Source organism: Pan paniscus, chromosome 20, assembly GCF_029289425.2.
Source record: "Pan paniscus chromosome 20, NHGRI_mPanPan1-v2.0_pri, whole genome shotgun sequence".
Lineage (NCBI taxonomy): Eukaryota > Metazoa > Chordata > Mammalia > Primates > Hominidae > Pan > Pan paniscus.
Genome location: NC_073269.2, coordinates 25663640 through 25678405, shown reverse-complemented (window position 1 = coordinate 25678405; position 14766 = coordinate 25663640). Strand labels below are relative to the sequence as shown.

The 14766-nt window shown below is 37.3% G+C and overlaps 1 protein-coding gene across 1 annotated transcript in view; it reads right to left on the bottom strand.

Annotated features, from left to right (window-relative positions):
• Nucleotides 1-14766, bottom strand: part of LOC100985752 (zinc finger protein 430) — a 38146-nt gene that overhangs the window by 11760 nt on the left and 11620 nt on the right. The window contains 2 exon segments of the mRNA XM_034944146.4: nt 12837-12932; nt 13436-13562. Of these exon segments, the coding sequence (XP_034800037.3) occupies nt 12837-12932; nt 13436-13562 (223 nt within the window).

Genomic DNA, 14766 nt, shown 5'->3' with positions numbered 1-14766 from the left:
AGATTATGTAAAAAGACCGAACCTATGACTGACTGGGGTACCTTAAATAGATAGGGAGAATGGAACCAAGTTAGAAAACATCCTTCAGGATATCATCCAGAAGAACTTTTCCAACCTAACAAGAAAGGCCAACATTCAAATTCAGAAAATCCAGAAAACCCCAGTAAGATACTCCATGAGAAGATCATCCCCAAGACACATAATAATCAGATTCTTCAAGATTGAAATTCAGGAATAAATGATAAGGCAACCAGAGAGAAACGCCACATCACCTACAGACAAAAGTTCATCAGACTAACAACAGACCTTTAAGCAGAAACCCTACAAGCCGTAAGAGATTGGGGGCCACTACTCAACATTCTTAAAGAAAAGAATTTCTAACCAAGAATATCCAGGAAAACTAAGCTTCATAAGTAAAGGAGGAATAAAATCATTTGCAGACAAGTAAACGCTGAAGGAATTCATCACCACCAGGCCTGCCTTGCAAGAGCTCCTGAAAGCAGCACTAAACATGGAAAGAAAAAAACCATTACTAGCCACTACAAAAACACACTGAAGTACAAAGACCAATGACACTATGAAAAAACTACATCAAAGAGTCTTCAAAATAACCAGCTAGCACCATGAAAACAGGATCAAATTCACACATAGCAATATTAACCTTAAACTTTTTTTTTTTTTTTTGAGATGGAGTCTTGTTCTGTCACCCAGGCTGGAGTGCAGTGCACAATCTTGACTAACTGCAACATCTGCCTCCCAGGTTCAAGCAATTCTGCCTCAGCTTCCTGAGCAGCTGGGATTACAGATGAGCACCACCATGACAGGCTAATTTTTATATTTTTAGTAGAGGTGGGGTTTCACCATGTTGGCCAGGCTGGTCATGAACTCCTGACCTCAGGTGATTCACCTGCCTCAGCCTCCCAAAGTGCTGGGATTACAGGCATAAGCCACCGTGCCTGGCCTAATCTTAAATTTAAATGGGCTAAATGCCCTCATTAAAAGACACAGAATGTCAAGCTGATTAAAGAGTCAAGACCCATTGGTGTGCCATATTCAAGAAACCCATCTCACATGCAAAGACACACACATGCTTAAAATGAAGGAGTGGAGGAAAATTCACCAAGCAAATAAAAGAAGAAAAAAGGAGGAGTTGCAATTGTAGTTTCTGACAAAATAGACTTTAAACCAACAAAGATCAAAACAGAAAAAGAAGGGCATTACATAATGCTAAAGGAATCAATTCAAGGAGGATCCAGATTTATAAAACACATTATTAGAGACCTACAAAGGGACTTAAACAAACTCCCACACAATAATAGTGGGAGACTTTAACACCCTACTGCCAATATTAGACCAACAATTGAGACAGAAAAGTAACAAAGATATTCAGGACTTGAACTCAGCTTTGGGTCAAATGGACCTGATAGATATTTACAGAACTCTCCAGCCAAAAACAACACAATACACATTCTCCTAAGTGCCACATGGCACTTACTTTAAAATTGATCACATAATTGGCAGGAATACTCCTTAGCAAATGCAAAAGAACTGAAATCATAACAGTCTCTCAGACCACAGTGCAATCAAATTGGAACTCGAGAGTAAGAAACTCACTCAAAACCACACAAGTACATGGAAATTGAACAACCTGCTCCTGAATGACTTCTGGGTAAATAATAAAATTAAATCAGAAACCAAGAAATTCTTTGAAACCAATGAGAACAAAGAGACTATGTATTAGAATCTGTAGAATGCAGCTAAAGCAGTGTTAAGGGGAAAATTTATAGCACTACATAGCCACAGCAAAAAGCTGGAAAGATCTCAAAATGACACCCTAACATTACAATTAAAAGAACAAGAGAATCAAGAGCAAACAAACCCCAAAGCTAACAGAAGACAAGAAATAAGAAGAATCCGAGTGAAACTGAAAGAGATAGAGACACAAAAAACCCTTAAAAAAACCAATAAATCCAGGAGCTATTTTTTGAAAACATTAATAAAATAGAACACTAACTAGAGTAATGGAGAACAAAAGAGAGAAGAAGAAACAGACACAATACAAAATCATAAAGAGGATATCACCACTGACCCCACAGAAATACAAACCATCAGAAAATACTATAAACACCTGTATGCACATAAACTGAAAAAGCTAGAAGAAGTAGACAAATTACTGGACACATACACCCTCCCAAGACCAAACCAGGAAAAATTTGAATCCTGAATAGACCAATAAGAAGTTTTGAAATTGAGGAAGTAATAAATAGCCTGCAAACTAAAAATGCCCAGAGGCAGATGGATTTACAGCTGAATTCTACCAGAGGTACAAAGAGGAGTTGGTACCATTTCTTCTGAAACTATTTCAAATGATAGAAAAAGAGGGACTCCACTCTAACTCATTTTATAAGATCAGCATCATTCTGATACCAAGATCTGGCAAAGATATAACAAGAAACTTCAAGCCAATATCCCTGATAAACATTGATGCAAAAATTCTCAATAAAACACTGGCAAACCAAATCCAGCAGCACATTGAAAAGCTTATCCACTGCGATCAAGTCAGCTTCATCCCTGGGATGCAAGGCTATTTCAACATAAACAAATCAATAAATACAATTCATCATATAAACAGAACTAAAAACAAAATCCATATGATTATCTCAATAGATGCAGAAAAGGTCTTTGATTAAATTCAACATACCTTCATGTTAAAAATGCTCAATAAACTAGGTATTTATGGAACATACCTCAAAATAATAAGAGTCATTTATGATGAACCCACAGCCAATATCATACCGAAAGGGCAAAAGCTGGAAGCATTCCCCTTGAAAACTGGTACAACAAGAAGGCCCTCTCTCACCACTCTTATTCAACGTAGTATTGGAAGTTCTGGCCAGGAAAATCAGGCAAGAAAAATAAATAAGGGGTATTCAAATAGGAAGTCAAACTGTCTGTGTTTGCAGATGACATGATCCCATATCTAGAATGCCCCAATGTCAGCCCAAAAGCTTCTTCAGCTAATAAGAAGCTTCAGCAAAGTCTCAGGATACAAAATCAATGTGCAAAAATTACAAGCATTTCAATACGTTAACAATAAACAAGCAGAGAGCCATATCATGAATGAACCTCCATCCACAATTGCTACAAAAAGAATAAAATACCTAGGAATACAGCTAACAAGGTAAGTGAAGGACCTCTTTAAGGAAAATACAAACCACTGCTCAAGAAAATCAGAGAGGACACAAACAAATGGAAAAGATAGAAAGAATCAATATTGTAAAAACGGCCATACTGCCAAAAGTAATTCAATGCTTATCCCACTAAACTATTACTGACATCTTTCACAGAATTAGAAAAAACTATTTTAAAATTCATATGGAACCCAAAAGACCCCATATAGCCAACAAAATTCTAAGCAAAAAGAACAAAGCTGGAAGCATCATGCTATCTGACTTCAAACTACACCACAAGGCTATAGTAACCAAAACATCCTGGTACTGGTATAAAAACATACACATAGACCAATGAAAAAGAATGCAGAACTCAGAAATAAGACTGCTTATCTACAACCATCTGATCTTTGAAAAATCTGACAAAAACAAGCAATGAGGAACAAACTCCCTATTTAATGAATGGTGCTGGGAGAATTGGCTAGCCATATGCAGAAAACTGAAACTGGAACCCTTCCTTACACCTGTACAAAAATTAACTCAAGATGGATTAAAGACTTAAATATGAAACCAAAAACTATAAAAACGTTAGAAGAAAATCTAGGCAATACCATTCAGGACATAGGCATGGACAAAGATTTCATCATGAAAACGTCAAAAGCAACTGCAACAAAAGCAAAACTTGACAAATAGAATCTAATTAAACTAAAAACCTTCCGCACAACAACAAAAAAACTATCATCAGAGTGAACAGACAACCTACAGAATCGAAGAACATTTTTGCAACCTATTCATCTGACAAACGTTAACATCCAGAGTCTAAAAGGAACTTAAGCAAATTTACAAGAATAAAACAACCCCATTAAAAAGTGGGCAAAGAACATGGACACTTCTCAAAAGAATATATTTATGTGGCCAAGAAACAAACAAAGCTCAACATCAGGGATCGTTAGAGAAGTGCAAATCAAAACCAGAATTACATACCATCTTATGCCAGTAAGAATAGTGGTTATTTTTTTCTAAATTTTTTTTTTTTTTTTTTAGACGGAGTCTCACTCTTTGCCCAGGCTAGAGTGCAGTGGCGCGATCTCGGCTCACTGCAAGCTCTGCCTCCCAGGTTCACGCCATTCTCCTACCTCAGCCTCCCGAGTAGCGGGGACCACAGGCGTCCGCCACCACGCCCAGCTAATTTTTTATATTTTTAGCAGGCACGGGGTTTCACCATGTTAGCCAGGATGGTGTCGATCTCCTGACCTTGTGATCCTCCTGCCTCGGCACCCCCAAAGTGCTGGGATTACAGGCGTGAGCCACCGTGCCCGGCCAAGAATCATGATTATTAAAAAGTCAAGAAACAACAGATGCTGATGAGGCTGTGGAGAAACAGAAATACTTTTACACTGTCGGTGAGAATGTAAATTAGTTCAATCATTGTGGAAGACAGTATGGGAATTCCTCAAGGACCTAGAAACAGAAATACCATTTGACCCAGTAACCCCATTACTGTGTATATACCCAAAGGAATATAAATAATTCTGTTATAAAGATATGTGGATGTGTATGTTCATTGCAGCACTATTTACAATAGCAAAGACATGGAATCAACCCACATACCCATCAATAATAGACTGGATAAAGAAAATGTGGTACATATACACTATGGAATACTATGCAACCATAAAAAAGAATAAGAGCATGTAGTTTGCAAAGGCATGGATAAAGCTGAAAGCCATTATCCTCAGCAAACTAATGCAGGAACACAAAACCAAACACCACATGTTCTCACTCGTAAATGAGAGCCGAACAATAAGAACACATGGGCTGGGCATGGTGGCTCATGCCTGCAATTTCAGCACTTTGGGAGGCTGAGGTGGGCAGATCACGAGGTCAGGAGATCAGGACCATCCTGGCCAGCGTGGCGAAACCCCATCTCTTCTAAAAATACAAAAATTAGCTGAGAATGGTGGTGCATGCCTGTAATCCCAGCTACTTGGGAGGCTGAGGCAGGAGAATCGCTTGAACCAGGGTGTCAGAGTTTGCAGTGAGCTGAGATCATGCCACAGCACTCCAGCCTGGTGACAGAGCAAGACTCTGTCTCAACAACAACAACAAAAACAAAAACAAACATGGACACAAAGAGGGGAACAACACACACTGGAACCTGTCAGAGTAGGGGAAACAGCATCAAGATAAACAGCTAATGCATGCAGGGCTTCACACCTAAGTGATGAATTGATAGGTGCAGTAAACCACCATGGGACATGTTTACCTATGTAACAAACTTGTAAATCCTGTACATGTATCCCAGAACACACAAAAAATAATATTTAAACAAAACAATAACAATGAAACTGGTAATAGTAACTTTATTTCTTTAAGCAATCATTTTAAATATAAATTAATTAAACTACTTAATAAAAAAAAAGTAATCTCAGGACTTTGGGAGGCCCAGAGGGGCTGATTACTTTAACTCAGGAGTCTGAGACCAGACTGGAGAACATGGCAAAATTCTGTCCCTACAAAAACAAAAACAAAAACAAAAACAAAAACAATAAAATGAGCTGGGCGTGACGGCACACATTTGCAGCCCAGCTACTTGGAAGCTGAGATGAGATCATCTGAGTTTGGGAGGTTGAGGCTGCAGTGAGCTGTAATCATGCCACTGCAAACCAGCTTGGTTGACAGAATGAGACTCTATCTCAAAAATAGATAAATTTATAAAAAGAAAAAGAAATAAGATGCTTGAGTAGTTTAAGTAAAAAAGCATACAATACACTGTCTATAACAGACTCATTTTAGCATTGAGTCAAATAGGCTGAAAGTAATAGAATGAAAAGAATCTATATTACATGCAAATAGTAACCATAATTGGGTGAGGTGGTAGTAATTATATTGAATATAATATGCTTTAAGTCAAGTACTAACATGAGACAAACACTGATATTATATAATGGCCAAATGGGTCAAGAATCTATAACTATCATATCTATCTATTTATGTTTATATGTATATGTATATATAACATCAGGACTCCAATATATATAAAGCATATTTTGGCAAAGGTAAAGCAAGAAATATACAGCAACATAATAATTGTAGACATCAAGATCCCATTTGCAATAATAAATAGAAAATTTAGATAAAAGATCAGTAAGAAAACAGACAACATTATAGACTGTATTAACTATTTTGCATATAGACAAATAACTGAGAGTGGATAAATTATAAAGTAAAAAGGTTTATTTGGTTTACAATTTGGCAGACTGTATAAGAAGTGTGTGCCAGTATCTGCTTCTGGTGAGGGTCTCAGGAAACATAATCTTAGTGGAAGGCAGACTAGCTGGACATATCACATGGTAAGAGACAGAGCAAGTGTGAGGTGAAGGAGACAGGTTATTTTAATGAACCAGCTCTCATTTGAATTAATGTAGTGAAAACTTTCTGATTACTAAAAGAATGGTGCCATGGCATTAGTCCCCATGACCCAAACACCTCCTACCAGGTTCCACATCCAACATCGTGTATTACATTGCAGCATGAGCCTTGCAGAACATGGACATCCAAACTGTACCACAGACCAACTAGGCTTAACAGCATGTACAAAACTTTCCAGTTAAAAGCAAGAGAATACACAATATTTTTATTTGGATGTGATATATTCTGTTAGGACACATAACAAGTCTTATTAAAGAATACCACCTGGGAGTAGTGGCTGATACATCTAATCCCAACAATTTGGAAGATGAAGGTGGGAGGATCACTTGGGACCAGAAGTTTGATACCAGACTGAATAATATAGTGAGACTCTGTCACTACAAAAAATCAAAAAATTAGCGAGGCATGGTAGTGCATGTCTGTAGTCTCAGCTACTTAGGAGGAAGAAAAGATCACCTGAGTCAAGGAGGCTGAGGTTGCAGTGAGCCAAAATTATGCCACTATACTCCAGCCTGGGTGACGGAGTATGATCCTGTTTCAAAACAACAACAAATAAATATAAGAAAACCAAAATCATACACTGTGTGTTTTCTGACCAAAACTGAATGAAACTAAAAATTAAAAGCAAAAGTAGGCCGGGTGCGGTGGCTCACACCTGTAATGCCAGCACTTTGGGAGGCCAAGGTGGGTGGATCACCTGGGGTTAGGAGTTCAAGACCAACCTGGCCAACTGAAAACCTGTCTCGACAAAAATACAAAAATTAGCCGGGCATAATGGTGGGTGCCTGTAATCCCAGCTACTTGGGAGGCTGAGGCGGGAGAATTGCTTGAACCTGGGAGGCGGAGGTTGCAGTGAGCCAAGATCACACCATTGCACCCCAGCCTGGGCAACAGAGTGAGACTCCGTCTCAATAAAATAAATAAATAAATAAATAAATAGCAAAAGTAAAACTGTTAAATCCAATAATATATTTGAAAAAAAAAAAAAAAACACATGGGCCGAGTGTAGTGGCTCACTGCTATAATACTAGCACTTTCAGAGGCCAAGGCAAGAAAATTGCTTGAGCCCAGGAGTTCCAAACTAGCATGGGCAACATAGGAAGATCCTGTCTCTAAAAATAAAAATAAATAAAATAAAAATAAGGCCAAGCATGGTGGCTCATGCCCGTAATCCCAGCACTTCGGGAGGCTGGTGTGGGCGAATCACTTGAGGTCAGGAGTTTGAGACCAGCCTGGCCAACGTGGTGAAGCCCCGTCTCTACTAAAAATACAAGTTAGCCAGGCATGGTGGTGGGCACCTGTAATCCCAGCTACTCGGGAGGCTGAGGCAGGAGAATTCCTTGAACCCGGGAGGCGGAGGTTGAAGTGAGCCGAGACCATGCCATTGCACTCCAGCCTGGACGACAGAGCGAGACTCCGTCTCAAATCAATCAGTCAATCAAACACACTCTTCAGCTAAAGGTTCAAAAAGTTTAATTTAGTTAAGTTGTCAATACAACCTACAGTGGTGAACAAATTGAATATAACCTCTATAAAAATGACAATAGCACAGTTTTATTACACAAATATTGTTTAAAATTTTTAAATTTGATTATGAACTATAGCCAAACACCCATGAAAAAGAATAAACAGGCATTATACTTCCTGATTTTTAAACATATTAGGCAGGGTGCAGTGGCTCACGCCTGTAATGCCAGCACTTTGTGAGGCCAGGGTAGGGGGATCACCTGAGCTCAGGAGTTTGAGACCAGCCTTGTCAACATTGTGAAACCCCCGTCTCTACTGAAAATACAAAAATTAGCCAGGCATGGTAGTGCACGCCTGTAACCTCAGCTACTTGGACTGAGGCAGAATAATCGCTGAAACCCAGGAGGAGGAGGTTGCAGTGAGCTGAGATCGAGCCACTGCACTCCAGCCTGGGCGAAAGAGCCAGACTCCATCTCAAAAATAATAATAATAAAAAATTAAAAGCTACAGTAACAAAAACAGTGTAATATTGACACAAAGGCAGATAAACAGATGAAAGAACAGAATATGGAACCCAGAAATGAAACCTTTTATATATAATCAAATGATCTACAAAGCTGCCAAGAGGAAACAATAAAGATAGTCTTTTAAAAAACAATGTTAAAAACTAAATATCAATACTGATAAAATAAGGTTGGATCATTTCTTTGAATCATATATAAAAATATTTTAAGTAAAATACTTAGACATAAAAAAACTAATAAGTCTCTTAGAAAAAAACAGAAAGAAGACATGACATTGGTCTTGGCACCATTTTCTTAGATAAGACACTAAATGCCTGAGGAACAACAACAAAAAATTAACTATGCTATACTTCAAAATTTCTGCACATTAAAACAGAACATTTAACTCAGTGAAAATGCCTCCTAGAAAATGGGTAAGAGTATTTCCAAATTACATGTCACAGTTAATATTCAGAATATATAAAAAATCCTTAACACTAAGTTAAATAACTTGATTTGAAAATTAACAATTGAACTAAATTTTTATCATAAAAGATACACAAATGAAAAAAGCATTTGAAATGACATGCAAAATTAATAATTTGTAGAGAAACACATGAAAATAACAATGAAAAATGAAATCATGTCATACCCATTACAATGGCCACTATAAATTATTTAAAAACACCAAATCTGTTGATGATGCAATGAAAATAAAACCTATGTCAATTGTTGGTAGAAAACAAAGATGCAGTCATTATTTTTAAATGTTATAAATGTTTCTCAAGTAATTAAAAATGGAATTATCATCAAATACAGCAATCCTGTTTATCAATTTAAAATATGCAACACATGACCTGGAAGACATATTTGAACATCCATGTTTATTGTACTAGTATTCACAAAAGCTAAAAGGCTGAAGCAACCCAGGTGTCTCTTGATTTATAAGCACATCAAAAATGTAACATATGCGTACAGCGAAATATTATTCAGTCTTAAAAAACAAAATCTTGCCAAGCGTGTGACTCACACCTGTAATCCCAGCACTTTGGGAGGCCGAGGATGGCAGATCACCTGAGGTCAGGAGTTTGAGACCAGCCTGACCAACATGGTGAAACCCTTTCTCTACTAAAAATAAGAAAAAAATTAGCTGGGCATGGTGGCACATGCCTGTAGTCCCAGCTACTCGGGAGGCTGAGGCAGGAGAATCGCTTGAACTGGGGAGGCAGAGGTTGCAGTGAGCCGAGATTGCGTCATTGCACTCCAGCCTGGGTGACAGGACACTCCGTCTCAAAAATTAAAAAAAAAAAAAAAAAAAAAAAAAGAAAATCTTGTCACATTTTAAGATAAACTTTGAGAATATTACGTCACCTGAAATAAGCCAGTAACGAAATGATGGATACAGTATGATTCCACTTACATGAGATACTTTAATTAGTCACACTCATAAAAACAGAAAGTGGAAGGGTGTTTGTCAAGGACTGGAAAGAGGGTAAAATGGGTTGCTGTTATTTAATGGGTATTGAGTTTTAGTTTCACAAAATGTAAACTATCTAAGTCTTTTGCATAACAATGTGAATATAATTAACATGCCTGCCTGAAATGTAGAGCTGTGGTTGTTTTTTTTTTTTTTTTTGGAGACACAGTCTCACTCTGTCAAAAAGCTGGAGTGCAGTGGTACAATTATGGCTCACTTCGGCCTCAAACTCTGAGGCTCAAGTAACCCTCCCACCTCAATCTTGCAAGTAGCCTGAACCACAGATGCACAACACTATGCCTGGCTATTTTTAAAAAACATTTTGTAGAGAGGGACTCTCCATATGTTTCCCAGGTTGGTCTCAAACTTTTGAGCTCAAATAATCCTGGATTACAGATGTGAGCCACCACCATGTCTGGCCCTAAAATGTACACCTAAATAGATTTAAGATGGTAAATATTATGTGTTTTTACAACAATTAATTTTTCTAAAGGAAAAACTGAAAAAAATACAGATTTATAAATCTTTTCAAAAATTACCTTCAAATTACAAAAGTGTTTCTCTCACACAAAGGTGAGAGAAACATCATCATTAAACACATGGTGAAAATAAGAGATGGTGAAAATATTTCCATGACTACTCACTTAGGTGAGATAAAACAACCACTGAAAATTAGCTAAGAAAGAATATATACAAGATAAGCCATAACCAATATTGGGGTCATATTTACAGATAAACACACACACACATATATATCTAATTGTGACAGACATATGGCTGATTTATCTCTTAATTATAAGAGATAAACCGAATTGCAAACTGTCTAAAATTATAATACAAAAGTGAAACAAAAAAACACAATAACTCAATGTTAAGAAACCTACACTAACAAAACACTGATATGAAACTGCGCAACAATAGTAAGTGACATATTTACTCATAAAATCTGCTGTGCAACACTGATATACCATTAAAAAAGAATTTGTCTGCATAACTACAGTAATCCTCTCCGGTACTCAATAAAAGCCATACTCATTCACATCCTGATATAAGGACCATTATATATGAACCTGACTGCAGAAACCTGCCCTATTGTCTGCTCTACAGATCAAAGTGTTGAAGGATATTCAGTCTGTCCAAAAATAAAATGAGAATTACAACTACCCAAGCCCCTGTAACAAGCCAACTAAAGGTGGACCCTAGTGCAGACCCAGCAGCCTTGTGACCAAGCTACACCCCCTCTCCACTACAAACCCAGAGAGCATTCTCTGACCCTGGAGACATGACAGAAAAAGATCTTTACCTACTGAAACCAGTTTATAGAAGCTTGAGGAGTTGTTTGCTCCTTCAAATTCATAGACACTAATGCAAAACTATATTGTGCCCATTGTCAGTGCTTCTATTTTAACATAGCACTGGAAGTATGTGGCAGAATAATGAGTCAAAAACATTTTTAAAAAGCCACTGAAATTGAACACAAGTAAAAAGTTGCTGTTTGTGGATCATATGATTTTATATATAAAAAACCATGAACACTACATTGAAATTTGTCTGAATTAATACACTCAGTAAATTAGCAAAACATAAAATTAACACACAAGTATTAAGTTATTGTTCCATACACTTTAACAGAGAAAGAAAACAATTTAAAATAGCATTAAAATGACAAATTTCTGAGAACAAGGAAGTAAAAAAATCTTTACAATGAAAGATATGTTATTAATAAAAGAAATTAGAGAAGACACAAATTTAAAAATATTACATGTCTACAGATTGAAAAAATAAATATTGTTAAAGTGTCCTATTATCTAAGTAATCTATAGATTCAATAAATTCCCTGTCAAAATTTCAGTGGCATTTTTCTTCACAGTAATGGAAAATACAATTCTAAAATTTACAAGAAACAACAATAAACTTCAAATAGCCAAAGCAATCGTGAGGAAAAAGAACAAAGTAGAAAGACATCATGCTTTATAATTTCAAACTATATTTCGAGAATATAGTAATAAGAACAGAATGGAGTGTGCAGAAAAGTTAACAACAACAACAACAAAAAACAATGGAACAGAAACCACTACTATTACACATTTCAGACATGATGAAAAAAGAGAACTAAGAAAATAGTTTGGCCAGGTGCAGTGGCTCACACCTATAATCCTAGTACTTTGGGAGGCCAAGGCGGGTGGATCACTTGAGGTCAGGAGTTTGAGACCAGCCTGCCCAACATGGTGAAACCCTGTCTCTACTAAAAATACAAAAAATTAACTGGGCATGGTGGCAGGTGCCTGTAATTCCACCGACTCAGGAGGCTGAGGCAGGAGAATTGCTTGAATCCAGGAGGCAGAGGTTGCAGTGAGCCTAGATCGTGCCATTGCACTTTAGCCTGGGCAACAAGCATGAAACTCAGTCTCAAAAAAAAAAAAAAAAAAGAAAGAAAAAAGAAAAGAAAATAGTTTAACATAGAGTTTCTCAAAATCATGTAGATATTTGTGTGTCCCCCAAAACAATGGAAAAGCAGTCAGATTGTGAGTCTCGCATGCCATGAAGAGGACTTTGGTTCTGACAGCAAACTTGAAGGGAGATCACCAAGGGGAAAGAATCCTTAAAGAATTTAAAAGCATAAGACAGAAGATGCCCCTATGCGAGAGCAAAATTAAAAAAAAAACTCAGGCTTCCCAGAAAATATTTGCTTTGGAACACAGCTTCTCAAATAACATTTTAAGCATTGTCTTTCTTTTTTTTTTGGACCTCTCATTCATGTTGTCTGTTGTGTTCACTCTCACCTACCTGGGGGTTCATCTACCATCGCATGTCTCTTCATATTCCAGGGCTCTTTTCCTTGCTCTAGACAGGTGATCAGGTCTGGCTTAGAAACAGCAATACCTGCTTTATTGAAAATAAATAACATGAATCTTTCTCATATTCTTCAGTTACCAACCTAGTACTGTGCTTAGTAAAGAGGATGTAGAATATTCTAGAAAATTAATCCTAAAAATACTAATTTATAACAGAAATTTCTAAGTATTTAGAAAATATTTTACATTTGTAGGTTCTTAATTTCACTGCCTGGCATTCATTAATCAAAAATTGGTGGTGGCAAATAGATTTTAAGATATGGGCAACAACATTTTATGCCACTAAATTTCTGGAATTGCCACTAATCTAGAGTGAAGGATACAGATCAGCCCAGGAATGTGGAAAGTTTAAGTCAAGATAAAACTTCCTGAAAAAATTCTTTTCTATATGGAAAAATCCTCAAGGTTTTCTTAAGAACAAGTATCAGAAACTCATTTATGCAAAGTATAAATTACCAAAAATTATTCTCAAAAAATGAGAAATGAAACCTTTAGGGTATATTAGTAATTGTGTACTAAAGTTATTCTCACCCAAGGAGACCAGGTTTCTGTAGTTCTCTAACATCACTTTTCTATACAAATCCTGCTGAGCAGTGTCCAGGCATTGCCACTCCTCCAGAGAGAATTCTATGGCCACATCCTTAAATGTCAACGGCCCCTGAAAAACACAAGCACATAAGACACACGTATATTTACCAAGTGGCCACGGGCAGAATTTATTATTTGAATTAAAGTGAAATGAGAGAATAAAGAGAATTGGTTCTGACTTGCAGGAATGACTGAAATTATCCAATAATTTTTTTTTTTTTTTGAGACAGAGGCAACCTCTGCATCCCGGCGTCAAGCGATTCTCCTGCCTCAGCCTCCCGAGTAGCTGGGATTACAGGCATGCACCACCACATTCAGCTAATTTTGTATTTTTAATAGAGACGGGGTTTCTCCATGTTGGTCAGGCTGGTCATGAACTCTCAACCTCAGGTGAGCCACCCGCCTTGGCCTCCAAAAATGCTGGGATTACAGGCGTGAGCCACCATGCCCGGCCCCAATAATTTTTCACACAGAAATATTATCTAATGTTTTCTCTAACTCTGAGAGAAGAGAATGGCATAAGATCCATAACACCAGTATATATATGATACTTCTCTGGATGAGAAGCATAAAATTAAGGGCATAAACAAAAATTTGTACACTTTGAGTGCTATATTTATATCATAAAGTTTGAGTTGTGTATATTTTTCAGACAAAAAAGACATGTTGAGTTCGAAGGTACCTCTCAACTTTAAAGGTGAACAATAAACTGGAGATCCTGTTGTGCAGATTTTTTTTCTTCAGAAGATCTGGAGTAAAGTCTGAACTTCTAAATTTCTTTCTTCTTTTTTTTTTCTTTGAGATGGAGTTTTGCTGTTGTTGCCCAGGCTGGAGTGCAATGACACCATCTCGGCTCACTGCAACCTCCGCCTCCTGGGTTCAAGCGATTCTCCTGCCTCAACCTCCCAAGTGGCTGGGATTACAGGCATGTACCACCATGCCCAGCTAATTTTGTATTTTTAGTAAAGACGGGGTTTCTCCATGTTGGTCAGTCTGGTCTCGAACTCCCGACCTCAGGTGATCCGCCCACCTCGCCCTCCCAAAGTGCTGGGATTACAGGTGTGAGCCACCACACCCAGCCAACAAATTTTTATGATGTGCTGATGCACATAGAAGAACACGGCATCACTGCTAAGATATTGCCCCTCAAACAGTATAGTCTGAATGCAACCATAAAGATACATCAGTTTTATACAAAGTTCAAAATACAGATATCTCCCATGTTCTGTTATTTTTAACAGTGATTTTAAGTAGTCTTTCTTTAGCACCCTAGA